The sequence below is a fragment of the Pelmatolapia mariae genome, linkage group LG20, assembly GCF_036321145.2.
Source record: "Pelmatolapia mariae isolate MD_Pm_ZW linkage group LG20, Pm_UMD_F_2, whole genome shotgun sequence".
NCBI classification, from domain to species: domain Eukaryota; kingdom Metazoa; phylum Chordata; class Actinopteri; order Cichliformes; family Cichlidae; genus Pelmatolapia; species Pelmatolapia mariae.
In genome coordinates, this window is record NC_086244.1 from 8,417,893 (window position 1) to 8,432,089 (window position 14,197).

The 14,197-nt window shown below is 41.7% G+C and overlaps 1 protein-coding gene across 2 annotated transcripts; it reads right to left on the reverse strand.

Annotated features, from left to right (window-relative positions):
- Nucleotides 1–177: 177 nt before the first annotated feature.
- Nucleotides 178–12,211, reverse strand: hipk1a (homeodomain interacting protein kinase 1a). Of its 2 annotated transcripts, none has more exons than XM_063464340.1 (16): nt 11,884–12,211; nt 8,579–9,315; nt 7,395–7,768; nt 7,186–7,309; nt 6,912–7,031; nt 6,743–6,829; nt 5,645–5,826; nt 5,384–5,534; nt 4,819–5,023; nt 4,604–4,722; nt 3,096–3,244; nt 2,866–3,018; nt 2,604–2,771; nt 2,289–2,482; nt 1,878–2,008; nt 178–1,763 (listed from the first exon to the last, which is right to left on the reverse strand). In XM_063464340.1, the coding sequence occupies exons 2-16, from the start codon at nt 9,311–9,313 to the stop codon at nt 1,344–1,346; spliced, it is 3,312 nt and encodes a 1,103-aa protein (XP_063320410.1). In that variant the 5' UTR covers nt 9,314–9,315; nt 11,884–12,211; the 3' UTR covers nt 178–1,343. The 2 variants fall into 2 exon arrangements, with proteins under 2 accessions (XP_063320410.1, XP_063320409.1); XM_063464339.1 differs by having other exon boundaries at nt 3,096–3,247.
- Between the last annotated feature and the right edge of the window lie 1,986 nt (nt 12,212–14,197).

Consider the following 14,197-nt stretch of genomic DNA (forward strand, 5'->3'; position numbering starts at 1 on the left):
GAAATTCAGCAGGTTGTCTTGACCATACTGACATGCACCGAGTTGTAGCCATGTGATTGGTTGATAAAATATAATCAAGCAGTTGAAAAGTTGTTCTTAACAAAGTGGCCGCTTCTGAGCACTGTTGTATGTAATGTGTGAAAGTATCGTGTTTTTAAAGCACACCTGAGGCTCGGATCCTGTTTTAATAAGGTTTTTATTGCGTATATACGGGTTAAGGTTCATTGTGTGTTCTATGTAATGTAGCACTTCACAACACAGCAGGATTGGAAGGACAACCATCATTTCACCAAACCAATGATTTGCTTAGAAGCAGTGACATACTGAACATCAATTAATTCTTATTTTTTTTAATATAAATTGTCCTTGTCAGATTTGATTATTCACTATTAAAAATGCAGCACTGTGATTTTTTAAATCTAAATGGCTTCAGCTTCTACGTATGCGATACCCAATTTAATTTTATGTGCACGCTTTACTCCACAGACATCACTTCACAAGACAAGAACTTGTACATTTTCCCAGTATTATTAACGTGTTTGCCGTACAAATTAAACATTACTAATCTGTCTACAAACCAGCGCGGCTGCAGATTACAAACCTCCCCTGAATGCTACTCCATGTCAGACACATGCAACCTTAACATTAAACTAAAAAAACAAACGAAAAGAAAGTCTCCTCTGATACACCTACTCTATGCAGAAATGCATCATTCAGTATACCAAACATACAAATATAGTCAAGTTAATGGCCAGTACTCAAACAATAAAAACACACAGACACGTCATTATACAGTACAGTACGCCGCTTAGTCTCCATTAGCTTTTGTAATATAGTACAGATAAAACACACATACATACAGTACATTCATAAATAAAACATAAAACACAGCAAGGTAACTTATCACAATGTGCAGACTTTTAAATTAAAAGAAAATGGTATAATTAAGTGAGGCATTTGTTTATATGTAAATGTGTCATTTAACCCATTATTTGATGAATGTGATGATTATTAATATAGCAGCATAACAGTAGAGTTCCACACAGCTTTCGTAAAATCAAAGTATTAGGTTGATATGTGACAAATAAATTACAGTCTGTAAGTAAATTTAGCTTGCTCACAGCACGCTAACCTGTGACATATGACGCAAAGAAACCTCAAAGGTAGAGAATATTAAAGTAAAACTTGACAACGATTAAAATAGTAACACACTCTGGAGCTGGACGGCAAAAAACAGTTGAGTTGAAGAAGAAGAAAAATAATAAAAAGAGTCCGATCACAGTCGCCTGTGATGAGCTTGTGCTCGTCTCTAGTCGCGGTCTAAGTTTGGTCTTCATCAGTGTTCACAGGTAGGGATATTGGTTGAGTTTTCGCTGGTAAGCAGCACCGGAGCGTTGGAAAGGCTGTGCCACCAGCTGTTGCTGCTGCTGCTGTTGTTGATGGTTGTTGCCGTACTGTCCTGGAGCAGACCCCCCGAGGGCTAAGCTGCTGTTCTTCTGAAGCAGAGCCAAAGAGGAGTAAGCCCCGCTTGCCCTGCCATGGCGGGAGGTACCGCCCTGCATCTGGTCTACAGCCTGAGACACTGAGGCCAAGGCGGCAGAGGCCGGGTAGGCATACAGATTTGGCGTCGAGCCAAAGAGGGTGCTTTCGTGGAGCCGGTAGGACGAGTGGGAGGAGACGGGAGGGGGATATGTGGGCTGCCTCCTCAGGGAGCTACTGTTTGCTGTTTGCTCATGAGAAGATGGCATCACAGACTGCTGCAGCTGAAATGAAAGACAAAAATGGCCTCTGAAGTGCAGAGTCAGTCTACAATACCTTTGGCCAGAGAATGCTAAGTAACGCCGTGCACAGAACATCATGCTTTTGAAAGCCATTACCTGACTCAGATTCAGAGGCTGAGATCTGCTGGACGCAGCCCGCTGATTGCGCTCGGTTGTGGAATCTCCTGACCGACCGGACGCTTGTGTGGATGCCTTTTTGGACTTTACTGAGCCGCTTGTAGCTTGATCTAAAAAAAAAAAAAAAGACAGCCAACCGTTAGCACTCAGAAGATCAGAAAAATCAATAAAACCTAAAATTTTTCTTTTTAAACTGCTGTTGAATAATCTTGCATTACTCCAGTTTTGCATCTGTAGTAGCTCAATCATTTATGTGCTGCCTTTTAATAGGCTGGTTCGTGTACACATAGGCATGTCAACTCTAAATGTTTTTCAACCCCAAAACCAAAGAAGAATGTTGCACACAGTTTTCAAATTAAATGTGCCACTCTGTTTGAACCCGTTTTGGACCTGAAGCTGCTGGAGCCTTGTGGGTTGTGCTTTCTCCAGGCTGGCTTTTAACTGAGGGCATGATGACTGCTAGAGACTTTGTAGGCTGAGAGGAGGTTTTGGGGCTCAGGGGGCTGCTGGTAGAGGAGTCTGAGTCATGGGAGTCGTGCACAGTCACACAGCTGATCACATTGGTTCTCTGGCTTGTTCCAGAGCTGCAGGAGAAAAGAAGAAGAGTAAAAAGTTTTAAAAATAATGTTTTTATTAGACACTACTAAAAGTTGGGGAAAAGAAAGCAGTGCAACGTGAGGTGACCAGATTGAAAACGAGGCTCACCAGGCAGCAGGAAACTTTGTATCATCCTCATCTTCAGAGTCGCTGTGAATGGTGATGATGCTGACGGCAGGGCTTGGTGTGTCAGAGATAACAATGGGCTGAGACTGGTCACCGGCAAAGGAAGTGCTGTTGACCACATTGGTGGCTGGTTGAACTGAGGACACTGGCCTGGAGGAGAGAATAAGCAGCACACTGACTGTCTTAAATCAAATATAAACATATGTGAACAATAAGGTGAGAAATGAAAAGATCGACAGGATACCTGGGTCTGCTCTCAGCGTGTCGAGCCTTTGATCTCTTGCCCTGTTGGGATCTCGAGTGAGCGGCCCCTGAGCTGTGGTTTTGGGTCCCAGTATGACGGCCAGCACCAGAGTCGTGCTGGTTAACGCTATCGTATTGGCTGCCATGGCGACCCCTACAAGTAAGCAGTTACATTTGTGAGAGATGCTGTTCCATTTTAACTCAAAAATGAGCACCATCAGAATAAACTACCTCCAGCCTGAAGTCTGCTGACTGTCGGAGATGTGGGCTCCCATGGGGGACTCTGGCACCACAGCCTGCCCCGGGTTGTGAATGGACATGCCAGGCATCTGTTGCCATGTGGAAGGGATTAGAATCTGCTGTGTTCCCGCTGGCCAGCCCTGCTGTGTGAGCACATGTACACAAGCATGCTGAAAAACTGTAAGAAACAAGTGTTAAGTGCAAAACAGAAATCTGACAGAGAAGACTCAGTGAGCACATGCCTCTATCACTATGCCAGCTGAATAAAAGGCAGCATGGGTTCAGCTTACATATTGTTTTCAGATTTATTGCTGTGTGTAGAGAGAGATGTATTTTTAACTGCTAAAAAGGAAAGAGAAGTGATTTAACAGCTTAAAAAGAAAACATTTCACATGGATTATGATGCCAAGCATTTATGCCACATGAATCTGGGCCAAGCAAACATGAAACTGAAATGTGTTAATCTGAGATAAGAACAAAAAACAATGAAATTTGTCAGAGCTTTCTCTCACATCTTTCTTTGTAACAACAATAATCACCAAAGCTTAAACGCAGAGATGCACTGCTGTCTTCCACCAGGTGGCACCAAAGGTCTGCTATATAAGTAAGCTAGTAGGCTAAATTAATAGGTTAGTAATCAAGAGTCACAATTGTGTTTCCCACAATTACGTAGGAAAGAAGAAAAAACGGAAAGGAACTTGTCCCCTTGGATTGAAAACGTATGTCATCAAAGATTTCTTAAGCAAGACAGGAGGGCCTGACTGGACACAGGCTTAAGCCAAAGGACCACTTGAGCCCCTTTTCCATTAGTACCTACTCGGATCGACTTGCCACGGTGAGCCATGGTTTTCAGGGTTTTCCATTTAGTCATAGTACCTAGTACCAGGTTCTAAAATAGTACCTGTTCAGCCGCGGTTCCAAGAAATCTGAGCATATACTAAAAGGTGACGTTGTCAGACTGCATGCCACCAATTGGTTGGTCAGTGACCTCACTCAATCACGAGAGCATCTTATTTACGAAAATCTAAACTGCCATTTTTGAAACCTGGCAATGAGGAAAATGGCTGCAAAAAACAACACCGTGGTCCCCCGAGTCTGGCAAAAAGCCACAGACCGAGCAGCTGGAATATCATTGCCTCAAAGTCCACCTTTGTTGTAGGGTTTGTGTTGCATACTAATTACGCCAAGGATGCTCGGATACATTGCTATAACAACAACCACGCACATTAGCTGGTACTTGATTGTAATGGAAAACCAGTCGATCCGAGTCGAGTCTTGGCGTGCCGATCCAAGTAGGTAATGGAAAAGGGGCTTTAAAGATTGATAACATTGTAATGCAGCATTTTCTGTAAGAAAACTGTAGGCATTTCATTTAAAAGTTGTAAGTATGTAAGTACAGCTGTCAAATTTAGCTATATTTCCTTCTTAAATCATAAACAAGTACTTGTACTTAACATGAGTAACACATACTAGTAATTTAAGCATTTATAGGATCCTACCTGTGCCAGCATGCTGGGCTGGATGTGAAGAGACTGGGAGGACTGGTTCTGAGGGACTAAGGGTACTGAGTTTTCCATTCTCACTGGGTAAGCAGATGGCTTGTTGGAGGTTTGAAGACCTGCACGAATGTCAGATATGAAGAACTGGTCACAAAATATAGGTGGCAAAAGAGAGAAAACATAGCTTTTTCTTTAAACTTTCTCATCATTTTTACCCTGGATGGTTGGTGGGCAAACAATAAGTGTCTGCTGGAAGGGCTCGGTCTGGGTGCAGAGCTGGGTGGGTCTGGTTTGCAGAGGAACTCCCTGCTGGGTCAGACCAGGGATGTTGATGGTGGCCTGCTGGTAGAGGCCAGGCTGATAGTTCAGCAGTGGGACATTACTACTGAGAGACAGTGACTGGCCTCCTGTAGAGGTCATCTGGAAGACATGACAAAGGAAATTTTTAAATTAATGCCTAAAAAGATGAGTTGAGATTTTTACATTTTTGTATGAGAGTTGCATTTACAAGCATACAGTGTCAAAGTCTTCAAGTGCCTAAAGCCAGGTTATGAATCAGAAATGGAAAAGTTTGTTTGGTGCATTCCTAAATCTAGTACTTGTAAATAAGTTGTTTTTAAATGTCTCGCTGTTTGAAATGAAAGAGTCTGTACATAGAAGTGTACAAGCTACTAAATTAGCATTGTTCTACAAAATAACCAATTACACCTTCAACAGAAATGATGAGAATAATCTTAAGATCAAACTGTTCCCGAGGCAGTTTAGAGAAGATCTTCTCACTTGATTGTGCTGATTAAGTTGGCTACTGAATGTGACGGTGAGGTTTGTTGCTGCGCTCGGAGTGTTGTTGCTTGCAAACATATTTTTTCCGTTCTCAAAGGCGCTGCATCGGCGTTTACATATATCCATATTTTGGAAGCAGGACTTGACACTGTGGAATAAAAAAAAAATACATATAAATATATACATTTAAATCAGACAGAAGCTAAACAACAGTCATCACAATCTGTAGCTTCATTTCTTTATCCACGCAGGTCTTACTGTGAGCTGTGCGGGAAGTGCAGCAGGTGGGTCATGGTAACAAATGGGTGGTTCAGCGTCTTCATAGGTGTGATCCTTTTGTCAGCGTCGAGTGTCAGCATCTTCTTCAGCAGGTCTATAAACTCCCGTCTGTCAGCCTTCTCTGCCAGGATGTCTGTGCCCTCCAGGTTTGTCATGTTCACCTGCAGGAAGTCACGGCCCATGTGACATGTTCACAGCACAAAAAAGTACCTCCTTTCAACTTTTACTAATTATTTTTCCCTGGCCTACATGGAAAACATGAGTCTGGTTCTTTACACCATGCTCCTTTAATATGCACAGCAGAACCTCTAGTAAGAAATACCAGATCATTCCCAAGGTTGTTATTTAAGTAAAAGGGAAAAAGGGAAAATATAATGCTTGTCACATTGTTGCTCATCTTGTGCATCATTTTGTTTCCCTGCTTAGATGATTCAGTGTAGCTCCTGCCTTTCCTAAGCTTTTTGATGACTGATGACAAATTAATTGATCATACTAGTGGTATCAACACAACAACAGCTATAACACCAGGTTATGACGTGAAATGGTGTTAATGTTTTTTGGATTGTGTACTGCTATGAACTGTGTGACAGCACTGTTTCCTTTATTCATAGAGAAAGGTCCAGTGTATCCTCTGCTAAACAAGGTAATCCAAAGAAGCATTAAAGCAAACAAAACTCAATCAGGAGAAGAAAAAGTACACGTCACAGGGGCAACTTGAACTCCTGACCACTCGCTCTGAGATCTATTTCTTATCCTATTACACATTAACACACTTAGATCACAGTTACCAAATAAGCTAAAGTCAAATGTTGGTCTATTTAACAAAACTACAACAAAAAACAGACATATGCATTTAATTTCTTTGTTGCAATGATGCAGTTTTGTTGATACGGTCTGACTGGGGCTTTACCTGGAAACACTGTTGTTGTCTAATATCTAGGGTATAGTTTTTGCCATCATGCCATTTTGGCTGCTGTTTGGGCCATGTTTGTGAGGGTCCTACTTTGCCCCAAAGGGGAAGCAACACTTAAAATATCTGCTTACAGCAGCTGTCTCTTAGACAGTATAACTCCTCACCTGCATCATGTCATCCAGACAGTTGAAGATGTATTTTCTTGCCTCCTTCGACTTGATGCCCATCTCTGCCTCGTGCTCTGCAGGTGTCTGCAGAAAAAAAGAACCACAGCAAAGCTTCAGTACATGAAGTGTTTTTTCTCGTTTGGGGACTCATATCTGTGTCACCTACTTTGAGCCTCCACAGCGGGTAGCTCGAGTCAGGGCCTCGGTTGAAAAAGCGGCTGGTCTTGGTTCCTGCACTAAGGAGGTACTCTGCTGGAAGACCCTGGGTCTGAGAAATGTAGCGAATCTGAGAGAAAACAATGAAAAATAAGTATAAAATAGTGGTTAAATGATGGTTAAAATTAAAGGCACTGCCTCTTTGGTTGACAGGTGTCCCAAGACAGGGAGCTGTGTCTGATTTTTATGTAAATGTCAGTGTGTATAAGGGTGCTGCAGATGACCTGGTCATACTCTGAGGCACCGGGATAAAGGGGCCATCCCAAGAACAGCTCAGCAATGACACATCCCAAAGACCACATATCGATGGCTTCACAGAAAGGAAGGCCCAGGATAATCTCTGGAGCTCTGTAGGCCCATCAAAGCCGATAAATGTGAAGATCACAGCAAGTAATTCACAAGATATTTCATAGCTCTAGGCAAAAATGCTCACCTGTAATATCGAGACTGCAGGTAAGTTGAGCATACAGCTTTGGAAACATGGCTCGCCGAGCCGAAATCAATGACCTTCACCCTGTATGGCTGCCTCAGAGGGTCTACCAGCATGATGTTTTCAGGCTTCAGGTCGGCATGGATCAGCCCCAGGCTCTTCAGCTTCATTAGCGCGGTGGCGACCTGCTGCAGGATTGGCCGGATGCACTTGAGCATCAGAGGGCTGAACTTGCTGTGCTTCAGGAAGTCGTAAAGGTTCTGCTCCAGCATCTCAAACACAAGGCACGTGTGATTCTTGTGCTGGAAACACTCGTACGAGCGGACAAAGTTGAACTCATCGGCATTTTCCGTGCTCAGCCTGCTGAGGATACTCACCTGCAAGTAGGAGGAAGATGATATTATGTGGTAATAAACAGAAAAATGAATGCGTAAGTAACATCTTCCTTAACAGGCCAAAACATAAAGGTTCACAGAATTTATCTTCAGTACCATCCAGTACTCAAAATCACATATCAGCCCTATGGCAGAAACAACACAGAGGATCAGAGAAGTCAGTAGGATTCATCCTCCAATTAAAAAATATAAAACAAAACCTGTACAAAATTCTGTGGCAATCAAATAGATTAGATATTTCAGTCAGTGGCCAAAGTTCAGGTTATTGTATCTGTTCCCGTAGATGGATGTTGGCTGATCTCAACCATAACTGCCAACCATGCAGCCAGACCACTAACACTGCTTACAATATAAAGCAAATAAAAGGAACCTGCTTTTGGCTGCTCCCATTTGCACAAGGGATCACCACAGCAGGTAGCCATGCTCATTTGATTTGGCAGATTTTCATGCCGGATGCTCTTCATATTGTGTTATATTGTGAGCGCAAGCGTCTCTATGGAGGTCCACGTGCCTGACAACTGCACAGGAAATATGACAGCTGTCCATGTCTACAATCAAGTATAATCCCTGCCATATATCAGTGCTTCAATTCGCTGTAGTCTAGTCCTGAGGTAACTATTGATGTCTTATTAAAAACAAGGTGGAGGCTGACAAGCTGAAAACACCCCAAAAGCACAAGTAGGATTGCATTTATGATGTCACATACATGCACCGCCATTCCCAATTTTCATATTATATGAAATCATATGCTAATAAAGGCTCCTTTCATCAATTTTAACAATATGTACTCACCTCAATTTGCCCTTGCCGAGCATAAGAGGGATGGTTCTTCAAGATTTTAATGGCCACTATCTCATTTGTGCCCCGCTTCCAGCATTTAGCCACCTGACCGAAGGTGCCGCGTCCCAGAAACTCAAGCACCTCATAACTGTTGGACATGGAGCACAGGATCTCGTGCTGCACCAGCTGATAGTCGCCCTCGCTGTGGGAGTTGCTGCTCTTGGTGGTGGAGGTGGAGTGTGCTATGGACTGAGCTGTGGTGGTTCCCCCGCCACCGCCACCAGTGCGGTTTGAGACCACGGGGGCGGAGAGCTCCTCCAGTATCTGCACGCTGTCGCTGCTGTCCACCTCCTCACTCTTCCTCTTCAGGCTGTACTGCTTGTGGTAGAGGTCGGACGGCTGGGAGGAGGACTCTGCATCCTTGATTCGCCGGCTAGAGGAGGAAGATGAAGAGGAGGATGAAGGAGGCCCGCAAAGGCTGCCCGTGCTGTCTGCTGCCCGCACCACCGTCTGCTCCCTTGAGCCGGCCGTTGGCGGGTGGACCTGGTTGGAACTGTACACTTGGTTAAAGTTGGAGCCAGAGGTTGAGGGTGCAGCTCCCTGGGTAGGGCTCTGCTGGTAGTAACCATTGTCTCCCAGCTGGCTGGATGCATCCCAGGAGGGGTTCTCCACTTTAAGTCTCTTTGAGCGAGAGTAGGCACTGGAGGACACAGAGGGGGAGGAGAACACCTGGAGCTGCGACGCCATGTCTGTGGAGGAGCAGGAAGTGGGTTAGTTTCGTTTTAGAGCCTCTATTTATATGCGTGTGTGTGTTCTTGTATGTTACTCATTTATTTTTGTTTAATTATGTGTAAACGGACGGAAGCAGTTAAGTGTTTTTATCCTCAAGTATGGAGCTGCAACAATCAATCAATTAAAGAATTACCTGATTAGTGCCAAACATCAAAAGTGATCAGTGGTACTATTTATGCTTGACTTTTGACCTACTTTACATCCCATTTGGCTTTATATTTTCCTCTTCTGGAGTACTTGGCAGCAAAAATCATCCTGCAGGAGTAGACTTCACCTAAGCAGGTAAATGATTCTCATATAGTCTACCTAAAATCAGGTCTTTTAAACCCCGTGACTCTTTTTTTTCCCCCCCAATTTGTTTTCTTTGGGGGGGGGGGGGGGGGGTTTTCATTTCAACAAGTCATTGGGATGTTATTTATGATTAAAGTGGACGTATTAAACTAATTTCCGGCTCTGTATTTTTATTCTTGGATTGTACCAGGTAGTGCTGGGCGATATGACGATATATATCGTGTGGACAATAGAAAAGTGTCTATCGTGCCATTTGTCTTCTATCGTTTCTATCGTTTCTAACCCTAATTTTATAAATTATTACATATATCATTAACCCTTTACAACCGGTCAGAGCAGGCACACTCCGTTTTGCCTAACTATTTTTAAATCCCTGTAGAACTGGAACCACGTAAGGTAGCGCAATAATTGTTTTTGCATATGAAACCGTAGGAGTTGTACTTACATCTTATTCCATTAGCTTGCCCTAGGTCACGGTTTCCTTCCACATATAGCTTTGCAAAAATTGCATAAAAAGCACTTCCAGCAACAAAAACATAATATTCCAGACTTGCAGCAACAAAAACATAATATTCCAGAAACAGGCTTTGCCGATCCGATCAGCTGTTCATAACACTTCCTACGTTGGAATATAAGTCAGCGCAACTATCGCATGTCCGCCATTACCTGTCCGAAACCGGAAGTGACGTCATTTCGCGGAAAATTTAGTTTTTTACCTTCAAAGTCTATGTTGGTGTTTTTAAAAATCATGTTTGACTTTATGCTTTTCTGTATCCTTTCTGGGATGCTTAGAAGTCAAATTACACTGTTGGAAATAGTTTATTTTGATGCACATGCTGTTTTTTTGCAAATTTGCATTATAATATTTATTTTCATTTTTCCTGTAGTATATTAAAATTAGTGTATCTCAAACATAAAACTATGAAGACACTCAAAATAAATTTCTTGTGGTTGGAAACTATTTTGTGCAACTTTTTTGTATTTACAGTTTTGAGGGATAAGCCTATTAAATTTCTCTAACTAGAAATATATGTAAAAAACAAAACAAAAACGATTTTCAATTTTTTTGTAGTTTATTGCACTTTTTTGCAATTTATGTAGTTTCTATGGACTTAATGCATACATATTATTAAAATTTGGGCTATAACGGTTGTATTGATGTATAGCAACTTGAAATGCTCCCACAAATGGCACTACAGCATGTAAAATGTAAACATAAGCTCTGGCGGACTTGGTTCTATAGTTGGTCTTAAAGGGTTAAATAGCCTGTGGCAAATATATTAGTGTTGTCTTCTCACTATACATACTCTGAACTTTATGCAAGAGAAAATAAAGTATAAAAAAATGATATTTTTCGCAAAGAAACTCTCGCTTGTGGTTTTGCGACATGGTGCTGCTTTACGTGCACCCGGATTTGCGACATGCTTTACGGTAACTCAAAACAAAGACTGCACCCTCTCCACTCGCTGTTTACAGACTGCATACTTTCCAGATGACCACAGGTCAGGTGGTATATCGTGATATATATCGTTATCGTGATATAAAAGAATTCATATCGTGATAAATATTTTTTCCATATCGCCCAGCACTAGTACCAGGGTAGCTATCCCTAATTCCTTAAGTCTGAAACAAGCCGATTTGATTGCCGTAAAGCAAATTTCTTCTGATTAGTGACCCCTCCCATAAAAGCAGGTGGGTGGAGCTTCGGGGCACACAACTAGAACTGTACTCTACAGATGAGGATACATCACACAGAGCCAAGAGCAGAAAAAAAACTGTCACGGTGAGCGTTTAGAGCAGAGTGGAGATTTTGACTCACGGGAATTACTGGTACTTTTTTAAAATTCAAATAATCTGTAGGCCGATTAGGCATGAGTTTCATCAGTTAAAGTTAATTGTGAGTGACATGTTGTTGGTAAATGTTAGATATTGGGGGTGGACATTTAAATCTCCAGAACTGAAACCCGTATTTGATTGGTTTAATGAAATAAAAGGACAAAAATGATCACATTTTCACAAGAGACCTGGACTGAGCTAAATACTGTTTATTATTCAGATTTGTGATGCCTTTATTGCATTTATTAGCACAGAAAAGTGTGATTCCAGTGTTTTGACCCCATAGAAACTATCAAGCTACATCTAAAACCACTTAACTTAGACATCATTAACGTGTGTTTCCGCTAACTGGCAGTAACTAACCCCAGCAGCATTTTCCCAAACCTGACTGACAGTACCTGTATTTGCTGACTCTGCACACCGTTGCCTGTGTGATATTAAGGCCTCGTCATCTTCTCACCGGACTCCGTGTGGTGCAGCAGCGGGTCGGCGGAGCTGCTCGCTGCCTGCTCGGAGCTGGAAGGATGAGAGCTAACCGAGCTAACAGCCAGCTAGCTTTTTCACGAATATCTGAGTCATACCTGACTCCGATCCGCTGTCTCACATCGCGCGACAAACCCGCATTACGCTTGTCGTTTCTCTCGAAATGTCAGATAACATCCCGATGAGCACCGTCTCCGGGACACAGCTCCATCATCACAGTCTGCTCGCTCCACTTCCTGTCCTGCCGACGTAACCGGCGGCGAGATGTGACGGACGTCAACGGCCACGTGCGTCGCCTGCAGTCAAAGATCGTGTATCTCCCGAGTGTATCTCTCTGCCTTATTTTCCTATCTTTATTAGACCGATCTGGTTCTCTAATAAATAACCCTGTGACTATATATGTATAACTACATTAGTGACATTTTCCCTGTAGTTTCTCTCTGAGTAGCACAGGCTGAACTGTGTCTGTCCTGGGACAAGATGTCTATGTGGTGGAGGAGTACAAGTACTTGGCTGAAGTAAAAGACTACTACAGAGGTTGTATACAAGAAGGAGATGAGCAGGCTCTGTTTACTAAGGAAGCTGAGATCCTTAATGTGTGCTGCAAAATGATGGAGAGTTTCTATCAGTCAGCTGTGGGGAGCAGAGTGTAGTTTTCTGTAGTTAGTTTGGCTCTGTGATTGGCAGCAAATTGTACATTTTTGAAGCTGTGATAGAGAGGTGGACACTGAACAAACTGTGGTCCAGAGTCTGTAGTCCCGACCACCCTCTGTGCCACTTGTACCTTCTTCAGTACTGGTGGAGCCTCAAGGACCTTCTATAAGGTGGTAGCACGAGGTTGTTAATGTTGTTATTAACAGTTATTTATATTGTATTATTATTATTATTGTATTATTATTTTTATGACATGGAAACTAGTGAAAAATCATCAGATTAAGTGACTAATATCCAGTATAAATTTATAATTCTGTATGGAGGACCTGAGAGGCAACGTTCATGGCTGAAAAATTAGTCCTCCAGTGGTCGGCTGAGGCTGGCTCCAAAAGGAGTTAAATCCCCAAGTTCACAATATTAAGAAAACCGTCAATATACACTGGATGATGATAAAGATTATTATTATTGTTATCATTATTATATTGATGTGATTTACATTTAAATGTAGGGGTGTGGCTGCTTTCATTGACAGCTTCAGCCAACAGCTGTCAGAGAGGCCTCACCTCAGCTGAAGTCACTTAACTTGACCCCTTGACTGTCCACATTTCTCTTTTGGTGAGTGAAATTGTAGAAGTTTATATCTGTCAGATGCACTCATTACAGTTTAAAAATGCAGACTGCTAACTTTGCACTGCACTTTTTTTGTCTAAATATGGTCACTTCTGGTTCTAAAAGGAACAAACCCCACCTCCACATGCAATGTCTAAAATCTGATAGGTGATGCCACAGTGGCTACGCCCATCTTTTTTAAACAGTTGATGGACAGTTACCATGGAAATAAAGCATTAAATTATGATTTTATTATTTTATCTTCTTAGACAGCATTTTAAAACATTCCATTCTTTATTTATATATTTAAAAATGTACTTTTTTTTAACCCATGGAAATTTAATATTGTTTTTGTACACCTTTTAAAATCAAACAATTTAGAGATAGATTATCTTTCACCCATCTATCCATTAATTTCATTACTTACAAATATATTAAACAGAAAAATAATGTGTAATCAATTCATTTATAGGAACTGAATTACTGAATTTTATAGATATACATATTTATATATATAGAGAGAGAGATGGAGTTGGATATAGATGTGTGTGTGTGTGTGTGTGTGTGTGTGTGTGTGTGTGTGTGTGTGTGTGTGTGTGTGTGTGTGTGTGTGTGTGAGAGAGAGAGAGAGAGAAAGATCACATTTTAACCACTGGTACCTTATTATTTATTTATATTTTTTAAATTTAGAATTTTGTTCTCCTAATTAAAACTTGTGATAATGCTATTCTAGCTAAATATTCCATGGAAAGGTGGCTGTAAACATCATATTTACAAATAAACAAAAATAAAAACTTATTAGGAAATTAGAAATTATTAGCAGACATATTGAATTTATAAACTGTATCAACTACAGTCAACTGAAATTGGGCTTCACTGCATTTAGATTATTCCCTAATTAAAAAGATCAATTTGTCACACATTTCAACACAAGGAGGCGCTGTTGTCTCAGCCATAAGGAAAAAC